Source organism: Oncorhynchus nerka, linkage group LG28, assembly GCF_034236695.1.
Source record: "Oncorhynchus nerka isolate Pitt River linkage group LG28, Oner_Uvic_2.0, whole genome shotgun sequence".
Taxonomy (NCBI): Eukaryota; Metazoa; Chordata; class Actinopteri; order Salmoniformes; family Salmonidae; genus Oncorhynchus; species Oncorhynchus nerka.
This window is the reverse complement of record NC_088423.1, coordinates 3623534-3640327: the sequence shown is the minus strand read 5'-3', so window position 1 is coordinate 3640327 and position 16794 is coordinate 3623534. Positions and strand designations below refer to the sequence as shown.

Below are 16794 nucleotides of genomic sequence, written 5' to 3'. Positions count from 1 at the left end.
GCTACTGCTCCTGCTTCCCCTCTTTGCGGGCGCCAGGCGGCCCATCATTACGCACACCTGTCACCATCATTATTATTATTTTTTTTACCTTTATTTAACCAGGCAAGTCAGTTAAGAACAAATTCTTATTTTCAATGACGGCTTAGGAACAGTGGGTTAACTGCCTGTTCAGGGGTAGAACGACAGATTTGTACCTTGTCAGCTCGGGGGTTTGAACTTGCAACCTTCCGGTTACTAGTCTAACGCTATAACCACTAGGCTACCCTGCCGCCCCACATGAGCTCCATACACGCATATGAGCAATAGTGGACTCAACTGGACTCCATTACCTTGTTGATTGGCCCTCTATATCTTTCTGCTCCTCAGTTTGTTCCCTGTGTCAGCATTATTGTCGTTATGTTTTCCCTGTCCAGATGCCGTCCTTGTTTGTTTCTTGTCGGTTTTATTAAATGTTCTCTCCCTGTACTTGCTTCTCGTCTCCCAGCGTCTGTCCTTGTGTGTGTGTACTCTCCGTCTCATGCTGTACTGACCCACCACTAGAAGGAAAAATGTTCACATACTTCCCATTGTTGTTGCCAGTCCTCTCAACCCTTCTGTTGCTCTCTGTGTCATACTGTAGTGTTTTAAATGTTATAGTAGTCATATTGGTGTTCATATTGTAGAGGGAAACAATGTCTCCTCTACACACACACACACACACGCACACTTACTTACACACCCACACACTCGAGAGAGAGAGAACAGACACTTGTTCCTCCTCACAGACATCAGTTAGCTTCCTCTACACTGACTGACCTTGCTCTCATTATATCCAAACAGCAGTGTTCTATTTTCCTTTCTGTTCCTCATAGTGTGTACTTCCATGACCTTCTCTGCCCAAACAGTGCACTTATAGTAAAAGCTGTCTTTGAGACCATTAGCCTGAAAGATACAGGGTTTCATAATGACATCTGGGAGGTTTGACCTGTTGAGCATGTCTGTCTTTTCTCTATAGTGGATTAGAGTGCTCTTTGTCTCCAGAACAAAGACCAATTCTATGTCCCAAATGGAACCCTATTCCCAATGTAGTGCTCTCTATGGGGCCTAGTCAAAAGTAGTGCACTATATAGGAAATAGGGTGTCATTTGGAATGCACAGAAGACTCTCCCTCCTGAAGACAGAGCTGTCAGATGGACAGGACCTGGTATTCTGTTCTCTACTTGTCTGTCTTGTACTCACACTTGCACCTGTCTTTAATTATTAGCACTGATTTTGCAGATAAACTACTGAGTTTATGAAGTGGTTTAGTCTTCGGACAGGTGTGGAAAATCTGCACCTGATATACAGTGTGCTCAGTTATACACCCTTAAAATATACCAAGTCGTTCTTGCGCTCTCTTGCTGTCTTGCTCTCTTGCTTTCTCACTCTCTCTCTTGCTCTCTCTCTCCTCATCTTCACACTGTCTGGCTTTGGCATACTGTATAGGTGGGGGGAAGTTTATGGTCAACTCTCAGGTTTGTCTCCAAGCTAGTTTGCTGCAAGGCCCTTTCTCTCTGTGAGGAATGCATCCTCCCATCCTCTATACTATGCTGTTTTCATTCCAAGCTGCGTCTCTGCCCTAGAATATAGGCCAACTTTGGTCAATACTAATGCTATTGTATAGTACTTTGATGTGCCCAGCTGTTGACATTTTCTATTGCCCTATTGTTTTGTATGTGTGCCTATGCACTATAGAGTAATACGATTCAGTATATCATGTTCAGTATATCATGTTCAATATATCATGTTCAATATATCATGTTCAATATATCATGCCAGAAGAAATGTTCCAATTAGATTACGGAAGTTTACTGGAAAATATAGTAAGTACTTCAAAAGGCCATTGAACTACAGTCCCAGGGATGTATGAAATGTTCTGTACGTTTCTATTATTTCCTTCCATTCAGTAATTAAACTGATCTGGCTAATCACATTCATTAATTGATTCATTAACTGGCAGGTGTAAAAGTAAAGGAGTAGTACTTCAGCCCTCGAAGGCTGGTAGTTGAATAACTCTGACCTTTATAGTAACTTCACATCGTGTACACTTCTCATACCCCAGGCTCTTTTCATCTGTTAGCTTTCTTGTAAAGGCTCAAAGAGTGAAGCACTCTATCAGATAATTACTCAGCTAGTTTTGTTTAAGAATTATAGAATAACAGAAAAGGCAACCGGATGCATAAGTGAATGGTGTATTAAATCAAGTTGTCCGCTCTGTATGGAATGGCGTTTGGGTCTTTGCAAACTGGAGGTAAGCTGTTCCCCTACTATGTTGACTTCCGTTTGCAGGATGACAAAGTAACTCACAAATATCTTTGATACAGATGTTATTAGCAATTTCTGGGGACAGTTTTGGGGACCAAGCTTTAGCTTGACCAGAAACTGCAATAATTTCAATATTCTTAGCAATGATTTAGGAATCCATGTGACTAAGTATTAAGGCAGACACTTGTTGTTCTCCTATTGAAATCGAACTTCAGTACATGAAAATAACTAGCTAGCTAGAAAACAAACAAAAAAAGCTAGCCAGCTACCTAGCCCTGTGGCCCTAAGCTAACATTGTAAGCAATTAGCTTAATCTGGCTAGTGTAGCTTGACTGAACCAGGTTGACCATCATCAACCAAATACGAAAACAGACATATTTGGGGTATTTTAGATGATGCACCTAGCTAGCTATGTTTTGGGGGGAGAAAATTGTTAGCATCCATGAGGTAGCTAAGCTTTTGTATGATGAGCACTGTCCCAGAGCTTGGGGACGTGTGTTTCTGACCAGCACTGTCCCAGAGCTTGGGGAAGTGTGTTTCTGACCAGCACTATCCCAGAGCTTGGGGGAGTATGTTTCTGACCAGCACTGTCCCAGAGCTTGGGGAAGTGTGTTTCTGCCTATCACTGTCCCAGAGCTTGGGGGAGTGTGTCTCTGACCAACACTGTCCCAGAGCTTGGGGAAGTGTGTGTCTGACCAACACTGTCCCAGAGCTTGGGGAAGTGTGTGTCTGACCAACACTGTCCCAGAGCTTGGGGAAGTGTGCGTCTGACCAACACTATCCCAGAGCTTGGGGAAGTGTGTGTCTGACCAACACTGTCCCAGAGCTTGGGGAAGTGTGTGTCTGACCAGCACTGTCCCAGAGCTTGGGGAAGTGTGTGTCTGACCAGCACTATCCCAGAGCTTGGGGAAGTGTGTGTCTGACCAGCACTGTCCCAGAGCTTGGGGAAGTGTGTGTCTGACCAGCACTGTCCCAGAGCTTGGGGAAGTGTGTTTCTGACTTGTGGAGCCTGCCTGCCTGCCTGCCTGCCTACCTGCCTGCCTGTCCTACTCCGTTTAATGAGATGTGCTGATATGTAATTGGGGCGCAATGAGAGCTGTTCATTTCTGTTGGGGACAAGTTGGAACTCCTTCAGAACGACAAGGGGTAAACCAGTGGACACTGACGTCAATTCAACGTCTATTCCACGATAGTTCAACGTAATTTCAATGAAATGACGTGGAAACAACGTTGATTCAACCTGTGTGTGTCAATAACCATTGATAAATATCAATTGTTGTCAGACTTTTGTATACAAAACATTAAGAACACCTGCTCTTTCTATACCATAGACTGACCAGGTGAAGCTATGATCACTTATTGATGTCACTCGTTAAATCCACTTCAAATATGTAGATGAAGGGGAGGGGACAGGTTAAATAAGGATTTGTAAGCCTTGATACAACTGAGACATGGATTGTGGATGTGTGCCATTCAGAGGGTGAATGGGTAAGACAAAAGATTGAAGTGTCTTTGAATGGGGTATGGTATTGGGTGCCAGGCGCACCGGTTTGAGTGTGTCAAGAACTGCAACGCTACTGGATTTTTCACGCTCAACAGTTTCCCGTCTTTCACGAATAGTCCACCACCCAAATTACATCCAGCCAACTTGACACACCTGTGGGAAGCATTGGAGTCAACATGGTCCAGCATCCAGCATCCCTGTGGAACGCTTAAGACATCTTGTAGGGTCCATGCCCCAACGAATTGAGGCTGTTCTGAGGGCAAAAGTGTGGGGTTGGAAGGGCTGAGAATGTTTTGTTGATCGGCCGGGGACCTGGACAAATCTTTTTGCCCATGCTGGGGCTGCAGACTGCTATATCAGTCCACTAATACAGGACTATTAAAGGCCCAGTGAAAGTTACCTTTAATAAAAACCTGAGGGTGGATAGCACTTGGATGTTCACCGGAATTGCATGTCTTTCCCTTTTTAAAGTAGGTTTTAAATCCTTGCAAAGATCCTATAAAACTGGTTCTGGGAAACAATATCTGATGTGCCAATCTGTACTTTCTGCAAAAAAAGTCCCACCTGTCTCTAAAAGCACTCTCTCTGTGAAATTCAACGTGTGCCAAATCATCCAACAGAGCAAGATCAGCCATCATCCAACAGAGCAAGCAAAGATCAGCCATCATCCAACAGAGCAAGGAAAGATCAGCTATCATCCAACAGAGCAAGATCAGCCATCATCCAACAGAGCAAGGAAAGATCAGCTATCATCCAACAGAGCAAGGAAAGATCAGCTATCATCCAACAGAGCAAGATCAGCCATCATCCAAAAGAGCAAGGAAAGTTCAGCTATCATCCAACAGAGCAAGATCAGCCATCATCCAACAGAGCAAGGAAAGATCAGCTATCATCCAACAGAGCAAGGAAAGATCAGCCATCATCCAACAGAGCAAGGAAAGTTCAGCTATCATCCAACAGAGCAAGATCAGCCATCATCCAACAGAGCAAGGAAAGATCAGCTATCATCCAACAGAGCAAGGAAAGATCAGCCATCATCCAACAGAGCAAGGAAAGATCAGCCATCATCCAACAGAGCAAGGAAAGATCATCCAAAAGAGCAAGGAAAGATCAGCCATCATCCAACAGAGGAAGGAAAGATCAGCCATCATCCAACAGAGCAAGGAAAGATCATCCAAAAGAGCAAGGAAAGATCAGCCATCATCCAACAGAGCAAGGAAAAATCAGCCATCATAGCAAGATCAGCTATCATCCAACAGAGCAAGATCAGCCATCATCCAACAGAGCAAGGAAAAATCAGCCATCATAGCAAGATCAGCTATCATCCAACAGAGCAAGATCAGCCATCATCCAACAGAGCAAGGAAGTTCAGCTATCATCCAACAGAGCAAGGAAAGATCAGCTATCATCCAACAGAGCAAAGAAGGATCAGCTGTCATCCAACAGAACAAGATCAGCTATCATCCAACAGAGCAAGAACAGCCATCTAATGCATCTTGATACATTGGCCTGGAATAATGGCTCTGAAACAGCACCCCCTATTCCCTATATAGTGTACTACTTTCTAATCAGGGCCAATAATTTTTAGATTTTAGTATTTATTTATTTTTTCACCTTTATTTAACTAGGCAAATCAGTTAAGAACAAATTCTTATTTTCATTGACGTCCTAGGAACAGTGGGTTAAACTGCCTTGTTCAGGGGCAGAACGACATATTTTTACCTTGTTTGCCAGGGGATTCGATCTTGCAACCTTTCGGTTACTAGTCCAACGCTCTAACCACTAGGCCACCTGACGTCCCTTCCTATTTAGCAGATGCTCTTATCCAGAACGACTTACATTTTCGTGTGCATAAATTTTTGTACTGGTCCCCCGTGGGAATCGAAACCAAAACCCTGCAAGGGCCATGCTCTACCAACTGAGCCACACGAGACCATAGTGCATGCACCATATAGGGAATAGGCTGCCATTCGGGACACATCCTGAATCAATGCCATAGAGAGGCTATTCTCCTCTCTCAGGTCAATTAGTTAGTAATGACAGCTGGAACAAAAGGGAAGGAGAGATTTAATCTGGTTTCCTTTGGAGCTTCTTCAGGTACAGGAGGAGAGAGACAATTAATTGACAACGAAACACTGAGACACTCAGACATGTCTTCATTGAATCTTTTAATTTGGGCTGCCCCTCTACTCTCTAGCAACTCACCCTCTTCCCTCAGTTCACAACCACACCACTGTCATGTAGAACTCCACTACTACAACCACACCACTGTCCTGAAGAACTCCACTACTACAACCACACCACTGTCATGTAGAACTCCACTACTACAACCACACCACTGTCCTGAAGAACTCCACTACTACAACCACACCACTGTCCTATATAACTCCACTACTACAACCACACCACTGTCCTATACAACTCCACTACTACAACCACACCACTGTCCTGTAGAACTCCACTACTACAACCACACCCCTGTCATGTAGAACTCCACTACTACAACCACACCACTGTCCTATACAACTCCACTACTACAACCACACCACTGTCCTGTAGAACTCCACTACTACAACCACACCACTGTCCTCTAGAACTCCACTACTACAACCACACCACTGTCCTGTAGAACTCCACTACTACAACCACACCACTGTCCTATAGAACTCCACTACTACAACCACACCACTGTCCTGTAGAACTCCACTACTACAACCACACCACTGTCCTGTAGAACTCCACTACTACAACCACACCACTGTCCTGTAGATCTCCACGACTACAACCACACCACTGTCCTGTAGATCTCCACTACTACAACCACACCACTGTCCTGCAGATCTCCACTACTACAACCACACCACTGTCCTCTAGAACTCCACTACTACAACCACACCACTGTCCTATCTAACTCCACTACTACAACCACACCACTGTCCTCTAGAACTCCACTACTACAACCACACCACTGTTGTGTGGAACTCCACTACTACAACCACACCACTGTCCTATATAACTCCACTACTACAACCACACCACTGTCCTGTAGAACTCCACTACTACAACCACACCACTGTTGTGTGGAACTCCACTACTACAACCACACCACTGTCCTATATAACTCCACTACTACAACCACACCACTGTCCTATATAACTCCACTACTACAACCACACCACTGTTCTCTAGAACTCCACTACTACAACCACACCACTGTTGTGTGGAACTCCACTACTACAACCACACCACTGTCCTATATAACTCCACTACTACAACCACACCACTGTCCTGTAGAACTCCACTACTACAACCACACCACTGTCCTATATAACTCCACTACTACAACCACACCACTGTCCTATATAACTCCACTACTACAACCACACCACTGTCCTATATAACTCCACTACTACAACCATACCACTGTCCTGTAGAACTCCACTACTACAACCACACCACTGTTGTGTGGAACTCCACTACTACAACCACACCACTGTCCTGTAGATCTCCTCTACTACAACCACACCACTGTCCTGTAGAACTCCACTACTATAACCACACCATTGTCCTCTAGAACTCCACTACTACAACCACACCACTGTCCTATATAACTCCACTACTACAACCACACCACTGCCCTGTGGAACTCCACTACTACAACCATACCACTGCCCTGTGGAACTCCACTACTACAACCATACCACTGCCCTGTGGAACTCCACTACTACAACCACACCACTGCCCTGTAGAACTCCACTACTACAACCACACCACTGTCCTGTAGATCTCCACTACTACAACCACATCACTGTCCTATATAACTCCACTACTACAACCACACCACTGTCCTGTAGAACTCCACTACTATAACCACACCATTGTCCTCTAGAACTCCACTACTACAACCACACCACTGTCCTATATAACTCCACTACTACAACCACACCACTGTCCTGTAGAACTCCACTACTACAACCACACCACTGTCCTATATAACTCCACTACTACAACCACACCACTGTCCTGTAGAACTCCACTACTATAACCACACCATTGTCCTCTAGAACTCCACTACTACAACCACACCACTGTCCTATATAACTCCACTACTACAACCACACCACTGTCCTGTAGAACTCCACTACTATAACCACACCATTGTCCTCTAGAACTCCACTACTACAACCACACCACTGCCCTGTGGAACTCCACTACTTTTTGCGAAGCATAAAGATCATCAGTGTGCTAGAGTTTATTTTCAAAGCAGTACAGTTTTTCTCCATGCATCTGGAGTCAAGGACTCCAGCCACCCAAGTCATAGACTTTTCTCTCTGCTACCGCACAGCAAGTTGTTCCGGAGCGCCAAGTCTAGGTCCAAGAGGCTTCTAAACAGCTTCTACCCCCAAGCCATAAGACTCCTGGACAGCTAATCAAATGGCAACCCAGACTATTTGCATTACCCCCTCCCCCGAACCCTCTGCTTCTACTCTGTTATTATCTATGCTTAGTCACTTTAATAACTTTATTGCCTGCATGTACATCAAATCAAATCACATTTTGTTGGTCACATACACCTGGTTAGCAGATGTTAATGCGAGTGTAGCGAAAGGCTTGTATATTACCTCAATTATCTCGACACCGGTGCCCCCGCACATTGGCTCTGTACCAGTACCCCCTGAATATAGCCCCTCTATTATTATTTACGGCTGCTCTTTAATCATTTGTTATTCATATCTCTTACTTTTTGGGGGGCATTGTCTTAAAACTGCATTGTTGGTTAAGGGCTTGTAAGTAAGCATTTCACTGTAAGGTCTACTACACCTGTTGTATTCAGCTCATGTGACTAATAACATGTGATACGTGTGTGAGCTATTTTTCTCTCTATCTCCACTGCACTGGACTGATGGTAGAGGGGAACATGTCAGTGGTTGTGTGGGTGTCTATGTGTGCGTGTCGTATGTATGTATGGGGGGTGTGTGTGTGTGTGTGTGTGTGTGTGTGTGTGTGTGTGTGTGTGTGTGTGTGTGTGTGTGTGTGTGTGTGTGTGTGTGTGTGTGTGTGTGTGTGTGTGTGTGTGTGTGTGTGTGTGCGTGTGTGTGTGTGTGTGTGTGTGTTTCTGCCTTTTTCCATGAGTGTGTGTTTGCTCTATTAATAACGATCATATTTGAGTGGTTTCCAATTTGAACGACGAGTCATAAAGGGAGCTCATCACATTAGTATCATTTATTACTGTAGTTATTAAAGGGATGGAACAGCTACTAAGCCCTGTGTAGAAAGAAATAGTACCCAAAAATGGTACCCTATTGCCTATATATTGCACTACTTTTGACCAGAGACGATTTAGAAAATAGGGTGCCATTTGGGACGCAGCCCAAAAAAAACAACGATGGAAAAATATTTTCACCTTGAAACAGAATCTCACTCCATGATCTCCTTGCACTTTGTTTTTTGCTTGACAGAATACACCACAACAATCACTTATCCAATCAGTTACAATATGTACTGACAGATAGAATTGAGTGGCCACAACTACTATACACTTTGGCTGGTGAGCATAGATGTGTGTCAGCTGCAAAGTCTGTCTCTGACCTCTGACTTAGGAAGTGTCCTTGTTTTGTTCCTATATAACTCAACAAATGCCACACACACACACACACACACACACACACACACACACACACACACACACACACATATATATATCTAATCCTCATCTTTCGTCACCTCTCACAACTTCTCCACTTATCTTTAAATCAAATCAAATCAAAATTTATTTGTCACATACACATGGTTAGCAGATGTTAATGCGAGTGTAGCGAAATGCTTGTGCTTCTAGTTCCGACAATGCAGTAATAACCAACAAGTAATCTAACTAACAATTCCTAAACTACTGTCTTATACACAGTGTAAGGGGATAAAGAATATGTACATAAGGATATATGAATGAGTGATGGTACAGAGCAGCATAGGCAAGATACAGTAGATGGTATCGAGTACAGTATATACATATGAGATGAGTATGTAAACAAAGTGGCATAGTTAAAGTGGCTAGTGATACATGTATTACATAAGGATGCAGTCGATGATATAGAGTACAGTATATACGTATGCATATGAGATGAATAATGTAGGGTAAGTAACATTATATAAGGTAGCATTGTTTAAAGTGGCTAGTGATATATTTACATCATTTCCCATCAATTCCCATTATTAAAGTGGCTGGAGTTGAGTCAGTGTCAGTGTCAGTGTGTTGGCAGCAGCCACTCAATGTTAGTGGTGGCTGTTTAACAGTCTGATGGCCTTGAGATAGAAGCTGTTTTTCAGTCTCTCGGTCCCAGCTTTGATGCACCTGTACTGACCTTTGATGCACCTGTACTGACCTGACCTTCTGGATGATAGCGGGGTGAACAGGCAGTGGCTCGGGTGGTTGATGTCCTTGATGATCTTTATGGCCTTCCTGTAACATTGGGTGGTGTAGGTGTCCTGGAGGGCAGGTAGTTTGCCCCCGGTGATGCGTTGTGCAGACCTCACTACCCTCTGGAGAGCCTTACGGTTGAGGGCGGAGCAGTTGCCGTACCAAGCGGTGATACAGCCCGCCAGGATGCTCTCGATTGTGCATCTGTAGAAGTTTGTGAGTGCTTTTGGTGACAAGCCGAATTTCTTCAGCCTCCTGAGGTTGAAGAGGCGCTGCTGCGCCTTCTTCACGATGCTGTCCGTGTGAGTGGACCAATTCAGTTTGTCTGTGATGTGTATGCCGAGGAACTTAAAACTTGCTACCCTCTCCACTACTGTTCCATCGATGTGGATAGGGGGGTGTTCCCTCTGCTGTTTCCTGAAGTCCACAATCATCTCCTTAGTTTTGTTGACGTTGAGTGTGAGGTTATTTTCCTGACACCACACTCCGAGGGCCCTCAACTCCTAGGTCGTCTCGTCGTTGTTGGTAATCAAGCCTACCACTGTTGTGTCGTCCGCAAACTTGATGATTGAGTTGGAGGCGTGCGTGGCCACGCAGTCGTGGGTGAACAGGGAGTACAGGAGAGGGCTCAGAACGCACCCTTGTGGGGCCCCAGTGTTGAGGATCAGCGGGGAGGAGATGTTGTTGCCTACCCTCACCACCTGGGGGCGGCCCGTCAGGAAGTCCAGTACCCAGTTGCACAGGGCGGGGTCGAGACCCAGGGTCTCGAGCTTGATGACGAGCTTGGAGGGTACTACATTTACATTTACATTACATTTAAGTCATTTAGCAGACGCTCTTATCCAGAGCGACTTACAAATTGGTGCATTCACCTTATGACATCCAGTGGAGCAGCCACTTTACAATAGTGCATCTAAATCTTTTAAGGGCGGGGGGGTGAGAAGGATTACTTTATCCTATCCTAGGTATTCCTTAAAGAGGTGGGGTTTCAGGTGTCTCCGGAAGGTGGTGATTGACTCCGCTGTCCTGGCGTCGTGAGGGAGTTTGTTCCACCATTGGGGGGCCAGAGCAGCGAACAGTTTTGACTGGGCTGAGCGGGAACTGTACTTCCTCAGTGGTAGGGAGGCGAGCAGGCCAGAGGTGGATGAACGCAGTGCCCTTGTTTGGGTGTAGGGCCTGATCAGAGCCTGGAGGTACTGAGGTGCCGTTCCCCTCACAGCTCCATAGGCAAGCACCATGGTCTTGTAGCGGATGCGAGCTTCAACTGGAAGCCAGTGGAGAGAGCGGAGGAGCGGGGTGACGTGAGAGAACTTGGGAAGGTTGAACACCAGACGGGCTGCGGCGTTCTGGATGAGTTGTAGGGGTTTAATGGCACAGGCAGGGAGCCCAGCCAACAGCGAGTTGCAGTAATCCAGACGGGAGATGACAAGTGCCTGGATTAGGACCGCTTCCTGTGTGAGGCAGGGTCGTACTCTGCGGATGTTGTAGAGCATGAACCTACAGGAACGGGCCACCGCCTTGATGTTAGTTGAGAACGACAGGGTGTTGTCCAGGATCACGCCAAGGTTCTTAGCGCTCTGGGAGGAGGACACAGTGGAGTTGTCAACCGTGATGGCGAGATCATGGAACGGGCAGTCCTTCCCCGGGAGGAAGAGCAGCTCCGTCTTGCCGAGGTTCAGCTTGAGGTGGTGATCCGTCATCCACACTGATATGTCTGCCAGACATGCAGAGATGCGATTCGCCACCTGGTCATCAGAAGGGGGAAAGGAGAAGATTAATTGTGTGTCGTCTGCATAGCAATGATAGGAGAGACCATGTGAGGTTATGACAGAGCCAAGTGACTTGGTGTATATCGAGAATAGGAGAGTGCCTAGAACAGAGTCCTGGGGGACACCAGTGGTGAGAGCACGTGGTGAGGAGACGGATTCTCGCCACGCCACCTGGTAGGAGCGACCTGTCAGGTAGGACGCAATCCAAGCGTGGGCCGCGCCGGAGATGCCCAACTCGGAGAGGGTGGAGAGGAGGATCTGATGGTTCACAGTATCGAAGGCAGCCGATAGGTCTAGAAGGATGAGAGCAGAGGAGAGAGAGTTAGCTTTAGCAGTGCGGAGCGCCTCCGTGATACAGAGAAGAGCAGTCTCAGTTGAATGACTAGTCTTGAAACCTGACTGATTTGGATCAAGAAGGTCATTCTGAGAGAGATAGCGGGAGAGCTGGCCAAGGAGCTGTTGAATGCCGAGCTGTAGTCGATGAACAGCATTCTCACATAGGTATTCCTCTTGTCCAGATGGGTTAGGGCAGTGTGCAGTGTGGTTGAGATTGCATCGTCTGTGGACCTATTTGGGCGGTAAGCAAATTGGAGTGGGTCTAGGGTGTCAGGTAGGGTGGAGGTGATATGGTCCTTGACTAGTCTCTCAAAGCACTTCATGATGACGGAAGTGAGTGCTACGGGGCAGTAGTCGTTTAGCTCAGTTACCTTAGCTTTCTTGGGAACAGGAACAATGGTGGCCCTCTTGAAGCATGTGGGAACAGCAGACTGGTATAGGGATTGATTGAATATGTCCGTAAACACACCGGCCAGCTGGTCTGCGCATGCTCTGAGGGCGCGGCTGGGGATGCCGTCTGGGCCTGCAGCCTTGCGAGGGTTAACACGTTTAAATGTCATACTCACCTCGGCTGCAGTGAAGGAGAGAACGCATGTTTTCGTTTCAGGCCGTGTCAGTGGCACTGTATTGTCCTCAAAGCGGGCAAAAAAGTTATTTAGTCTGCCTGGGAGCAAGACATCCTGGTCCGTGACTGGGCTGGATTTCTTCCTGTAGTCCGTGATTGACTGTAGACCCTGCCACATGCCTCTTGTGTCTGAGCCGTTGAATTGAGATTCTACTTTGTCTCTGTACTGACGCTTAGCTTGTTTGATAGCCTTGCGGAGGGAATAGCTGCACTGTTTGTATTCGGTCATGTTACCAGACACCTTGCCCTGATTAAAAGCAGTGGTTCGCACTTTCAGTTTCACGCGAATGCTGCCATCAATCCACGGTTTCTGGTTAGGGAATGTTTTAATCGTTGCTATGGGAACGACATCTTCAACGCACGTTCTAATGAACTCGCACACCGAATCAGCGTATTCGTCAATGTTGTTATCTGACGCAATACGAAACATATCCCAGTCCACGTGATGGAAGCAGTCTTGGAGTGTGGAGTCAGCTTGGTCGGACCAGCGTTGGACAGACCTCAGCGTGGGAGCATCTTGTTTTAGTTTCTGTCTGTAGGCAGAGATCAACAAAATGGAGTCGTGGTCAGCTTTTCCGAAAGGGGGGCGGGGCAGGGCCTTATATGCGTCGCGGAAGTTAGAGTAACAATGATGCAAGGTTTTTCCACCCCTGGTTGCGCAATCGATATGCTGATAAAATTTAGGGAGTCTTGTTTTCAGATTAGCCTTGTTAAAATCCCCAGCTACAATGAATGCAGCCTCCGGATAAATGGTTTCCAGTTTGCAAAGAGTTAAATAAAGTTTGTTCAGAGCCATCGATGTGTCTGCTTGGGGGGGGATATATACGGCTGTGATTATAATCGAAGAGAATTCTCTTGGTAGATAATGCGGTCTACATTTGATTGTGAGGAATTCTAAATCAGGTGAACAGAAGGATTTGAGTTCCTGTATGTTTCGTTCATCACACCATGTCTCGTTAGCCATAAGGCATACGCCCCCGCCACTCTTCTTACCAGAAAGGTGTTTGTTTCTGTCGGCGCGATGCGTGGAGAAACCTGTTGGCTGCACCGCTTCGGATAGCGTCTCTCCGGTGAGCCATGTTTCCGTGAAGCACAGAACGTTACAGTCTCTGATGTCCCTCTGGAATGCTACCCTTGCTCGGATTTCATCAACCTTGTTGTCAAGAGACTGGACATTGGCAAGAAGAATGCTAGGGAGTGGTGCACGATGTGCCCGTCTCCGGAGTCTGACCAGAAGACCGCCTCGTTTCCCTCTTTTTCTGAGTTGTTTTTTTGGGTCGCTGCATGCGATCCATTCCGTTGTCCTGTTTGTAAGGCAGAACACAGGATCCGCGTCGCAAAAAACATATTCTTGGTCGTACTGATGGTGAGTTGACGCTGATCTTATATCCAGTAGTTCTTCTCGACTGTATGTAATGAAACCTAAGATGACCTGGGGTACTAATGTAAGAAATAACACGTAAAAAAACAAAAAACTGCATAGTTTCCTAGGAACGCGAAGCGAGGCGGCCATCTCTGTCGGCGCCGGAAGTTGGCCACCTAATTGACCAGGAAATGAGTTGACGGAAAAAAGGGCCAGATCATGTATCTGTATCTGTCAATCATTTACAGAGCTTAGCTTCATTACTGTGTTACTCACACACCCTCCCAAATACTGATGGCCTTGTCTTCTGAGGAAGTTCAGAGGAAGTTCAGAGGAAGTAGAAAGATGTGCCACGTCTAATGCTAATAGAATGTTGCCAGATATTTCAGTTTCAAAATGTCACTCACTTTATTTAACTCATCCAATGCTGGTACAGTGCTGTTAATATACATGCTGGTATGTACGGAGTAGAGTCTAAAACATATTACCCCAGGCCAGGACTCACTTGGGTTGCATTTACACATGGAGCCCAAATCCTATCTTTACACATCAGATTTTTTTGAGCTGATCTGATTGGTCAAAAGACCAATTACTGAAAAACATATCAGAATTGGGCTGACTGTGTAAATGCAGCCTTAGTGTCTACCACAGAAGAAGGAAATTAGGCATTCAGATACCTGCAATGACCTGAGAATTATTCGGAACAGACAAACAGACTTACATTGTGGTATGTAAAATGCCTTCCTCTGGGCCTTCAGTAGTATAATCTTATTTCATCAATCAATCAACCAATCATCCAGTCAATCAATCAACCACTCAATCAATTAAGCAATCCATTACCCTAACCCCATCTCTCTGTCGCCACCTGTAGGTTTCGGGATGTCCACTCCAGTGACAGTAGCAGGGAAGGTGTTCCTGATCTTCTACGGTCTCCTCGGCTGCGCAGCCACCATCTTGTTCTTTAACCTCTTCCTGGAACGCATTATCACCCTCCTGGCTGTGGTCATGAAGGCCGTGAGGGAACGGCGCATTCGGAACTCCGGCCTCCTCCCGCCGGGTATCCGCCATGACTTCTCAGCGTGTTCTTTCCCGGGGTGGAAGCCGTCTGTCTACCACGTCATGTTGATCCTGGGGCTATCCGCCATCATCATCTCCTGCTGCGCCTCGGCCATGTACACCCCCGTGGAGGGATGGGCCTACCTGGACTCACTCTACTTCTGCTTCGTCACATTCAGGTAAGGTCGGAGCTCGGAGAGGTGGGCCAGACAGTAACTGGCTGGAGGGTTCTCTTTACGAATCTTGAGTCTGACTGAAGGGAAAATCTAATGGGTAGAGTAACTATCGTGTCGTTTTTCCCTTCATCAAGGCACTGCACTGTGGCTGGCCCTGTTCTTCAACCTCTTCTTTTGTGTGTGTATGTGTATGTCTCTTCCCTAAACTTATCTGGTTTTCCAGAAATCCCGGTTGGAAGATTCCTGTGTAGAACTTTATAATAACTCAACATAATGAAGGATTTATAATTTATTACTAAATCGTTATTAATCATTACTTTCACATTTGTAAGTGATAGTAACCTAGTTATTCACACATTTGTAAACCACTTTTAAAGTATTTAATAATGATTTATAAGATCATTCATAAGATATTTAATATAGGTCCTTATAAACCATTTCCTAATCGTTATTCAAGTATTTTTGCGTAGCCTCATCTAAAGTGTGGGCTATTTATACTTTATAAATATAAATGTCTCGAGTGAACAGTGTAATTTCTCATCAAAAGATGGACATTCCAGCAGTACCTGATGCTCCTTAAAATGAGCCACCCATGTGGCACAGTGGTCTGGGCCACTAGAGATTCTGGGTTCATGGCCAGGCTCTGTCGCAGCCGGCCCTGACCGGAAGACCCATGGGGCGGTGCACAATTGGCCCAGCATCATCCGAGTTAGGGGAAGGTTTGGCTGGCAGGGATGTCCTTGTCCCATTACGCACTAGGTCTCAAAATGTCCCCTAGAACACAGAGGATGTTAAGTTAAGAAAATATATAGAAAATTTGCATTTTTTGGAAGTGAGTTTTCTACTGAAACTGAAGTGAATGTAAACAGTCACACTTAGACCCTAGAACATATCAATGGTTAAAGAATAATCACAAATGCACAGAATGTTAAACTAAAAATATTTTCTAATAAAATCATGAGCTGGAGCACACCCAGAGAAAATTATTTTAATGTAGAGGTGCTGACTAAAGTTTTTTTTTACCCAATAAATGACTGGGAGGTTATACATATGGAGTGTGCGCCAGATCATGATTTTTATTAGACAATTTGTTGCATTACAACCTGTAATTTAAATGGAATTTTATTTGGATTTCATGTAATGGACATACACAGAATGGTCCAAATTGGTGAAGTGAAATGAAAAAAAATTACTTGTTTCAAAAAAGGATTAAAAATTAAAACCACACAAGTGGTGTGTGCAACGCATATGTTTTCACCCTCTTTGC

The 16794-nt window shown here is 45.5% G+C and overlaps 1 protein-coding gene across 1 annotated transcript in view; it reads left to right on the top strand.

Moving 5' to 3' along the window:
- Positions 1-16794, top strand: part of LOC135565483 (potassium channel subfamily K member 12-like) — a 67858-nt gene that overhangs the window by 44757 nt on the left and 6307 nt on the right. The window contains exon 2 of the mRNA XM_065012528.1: positions 15167-15530. Within this exon, the coding sequence (XP_064868600.1) occupies positions 15167-15530 (364 nt within the window). The remainder of the gene's footprint in view (positions 1-15166; positions 15531-16794) is intronic.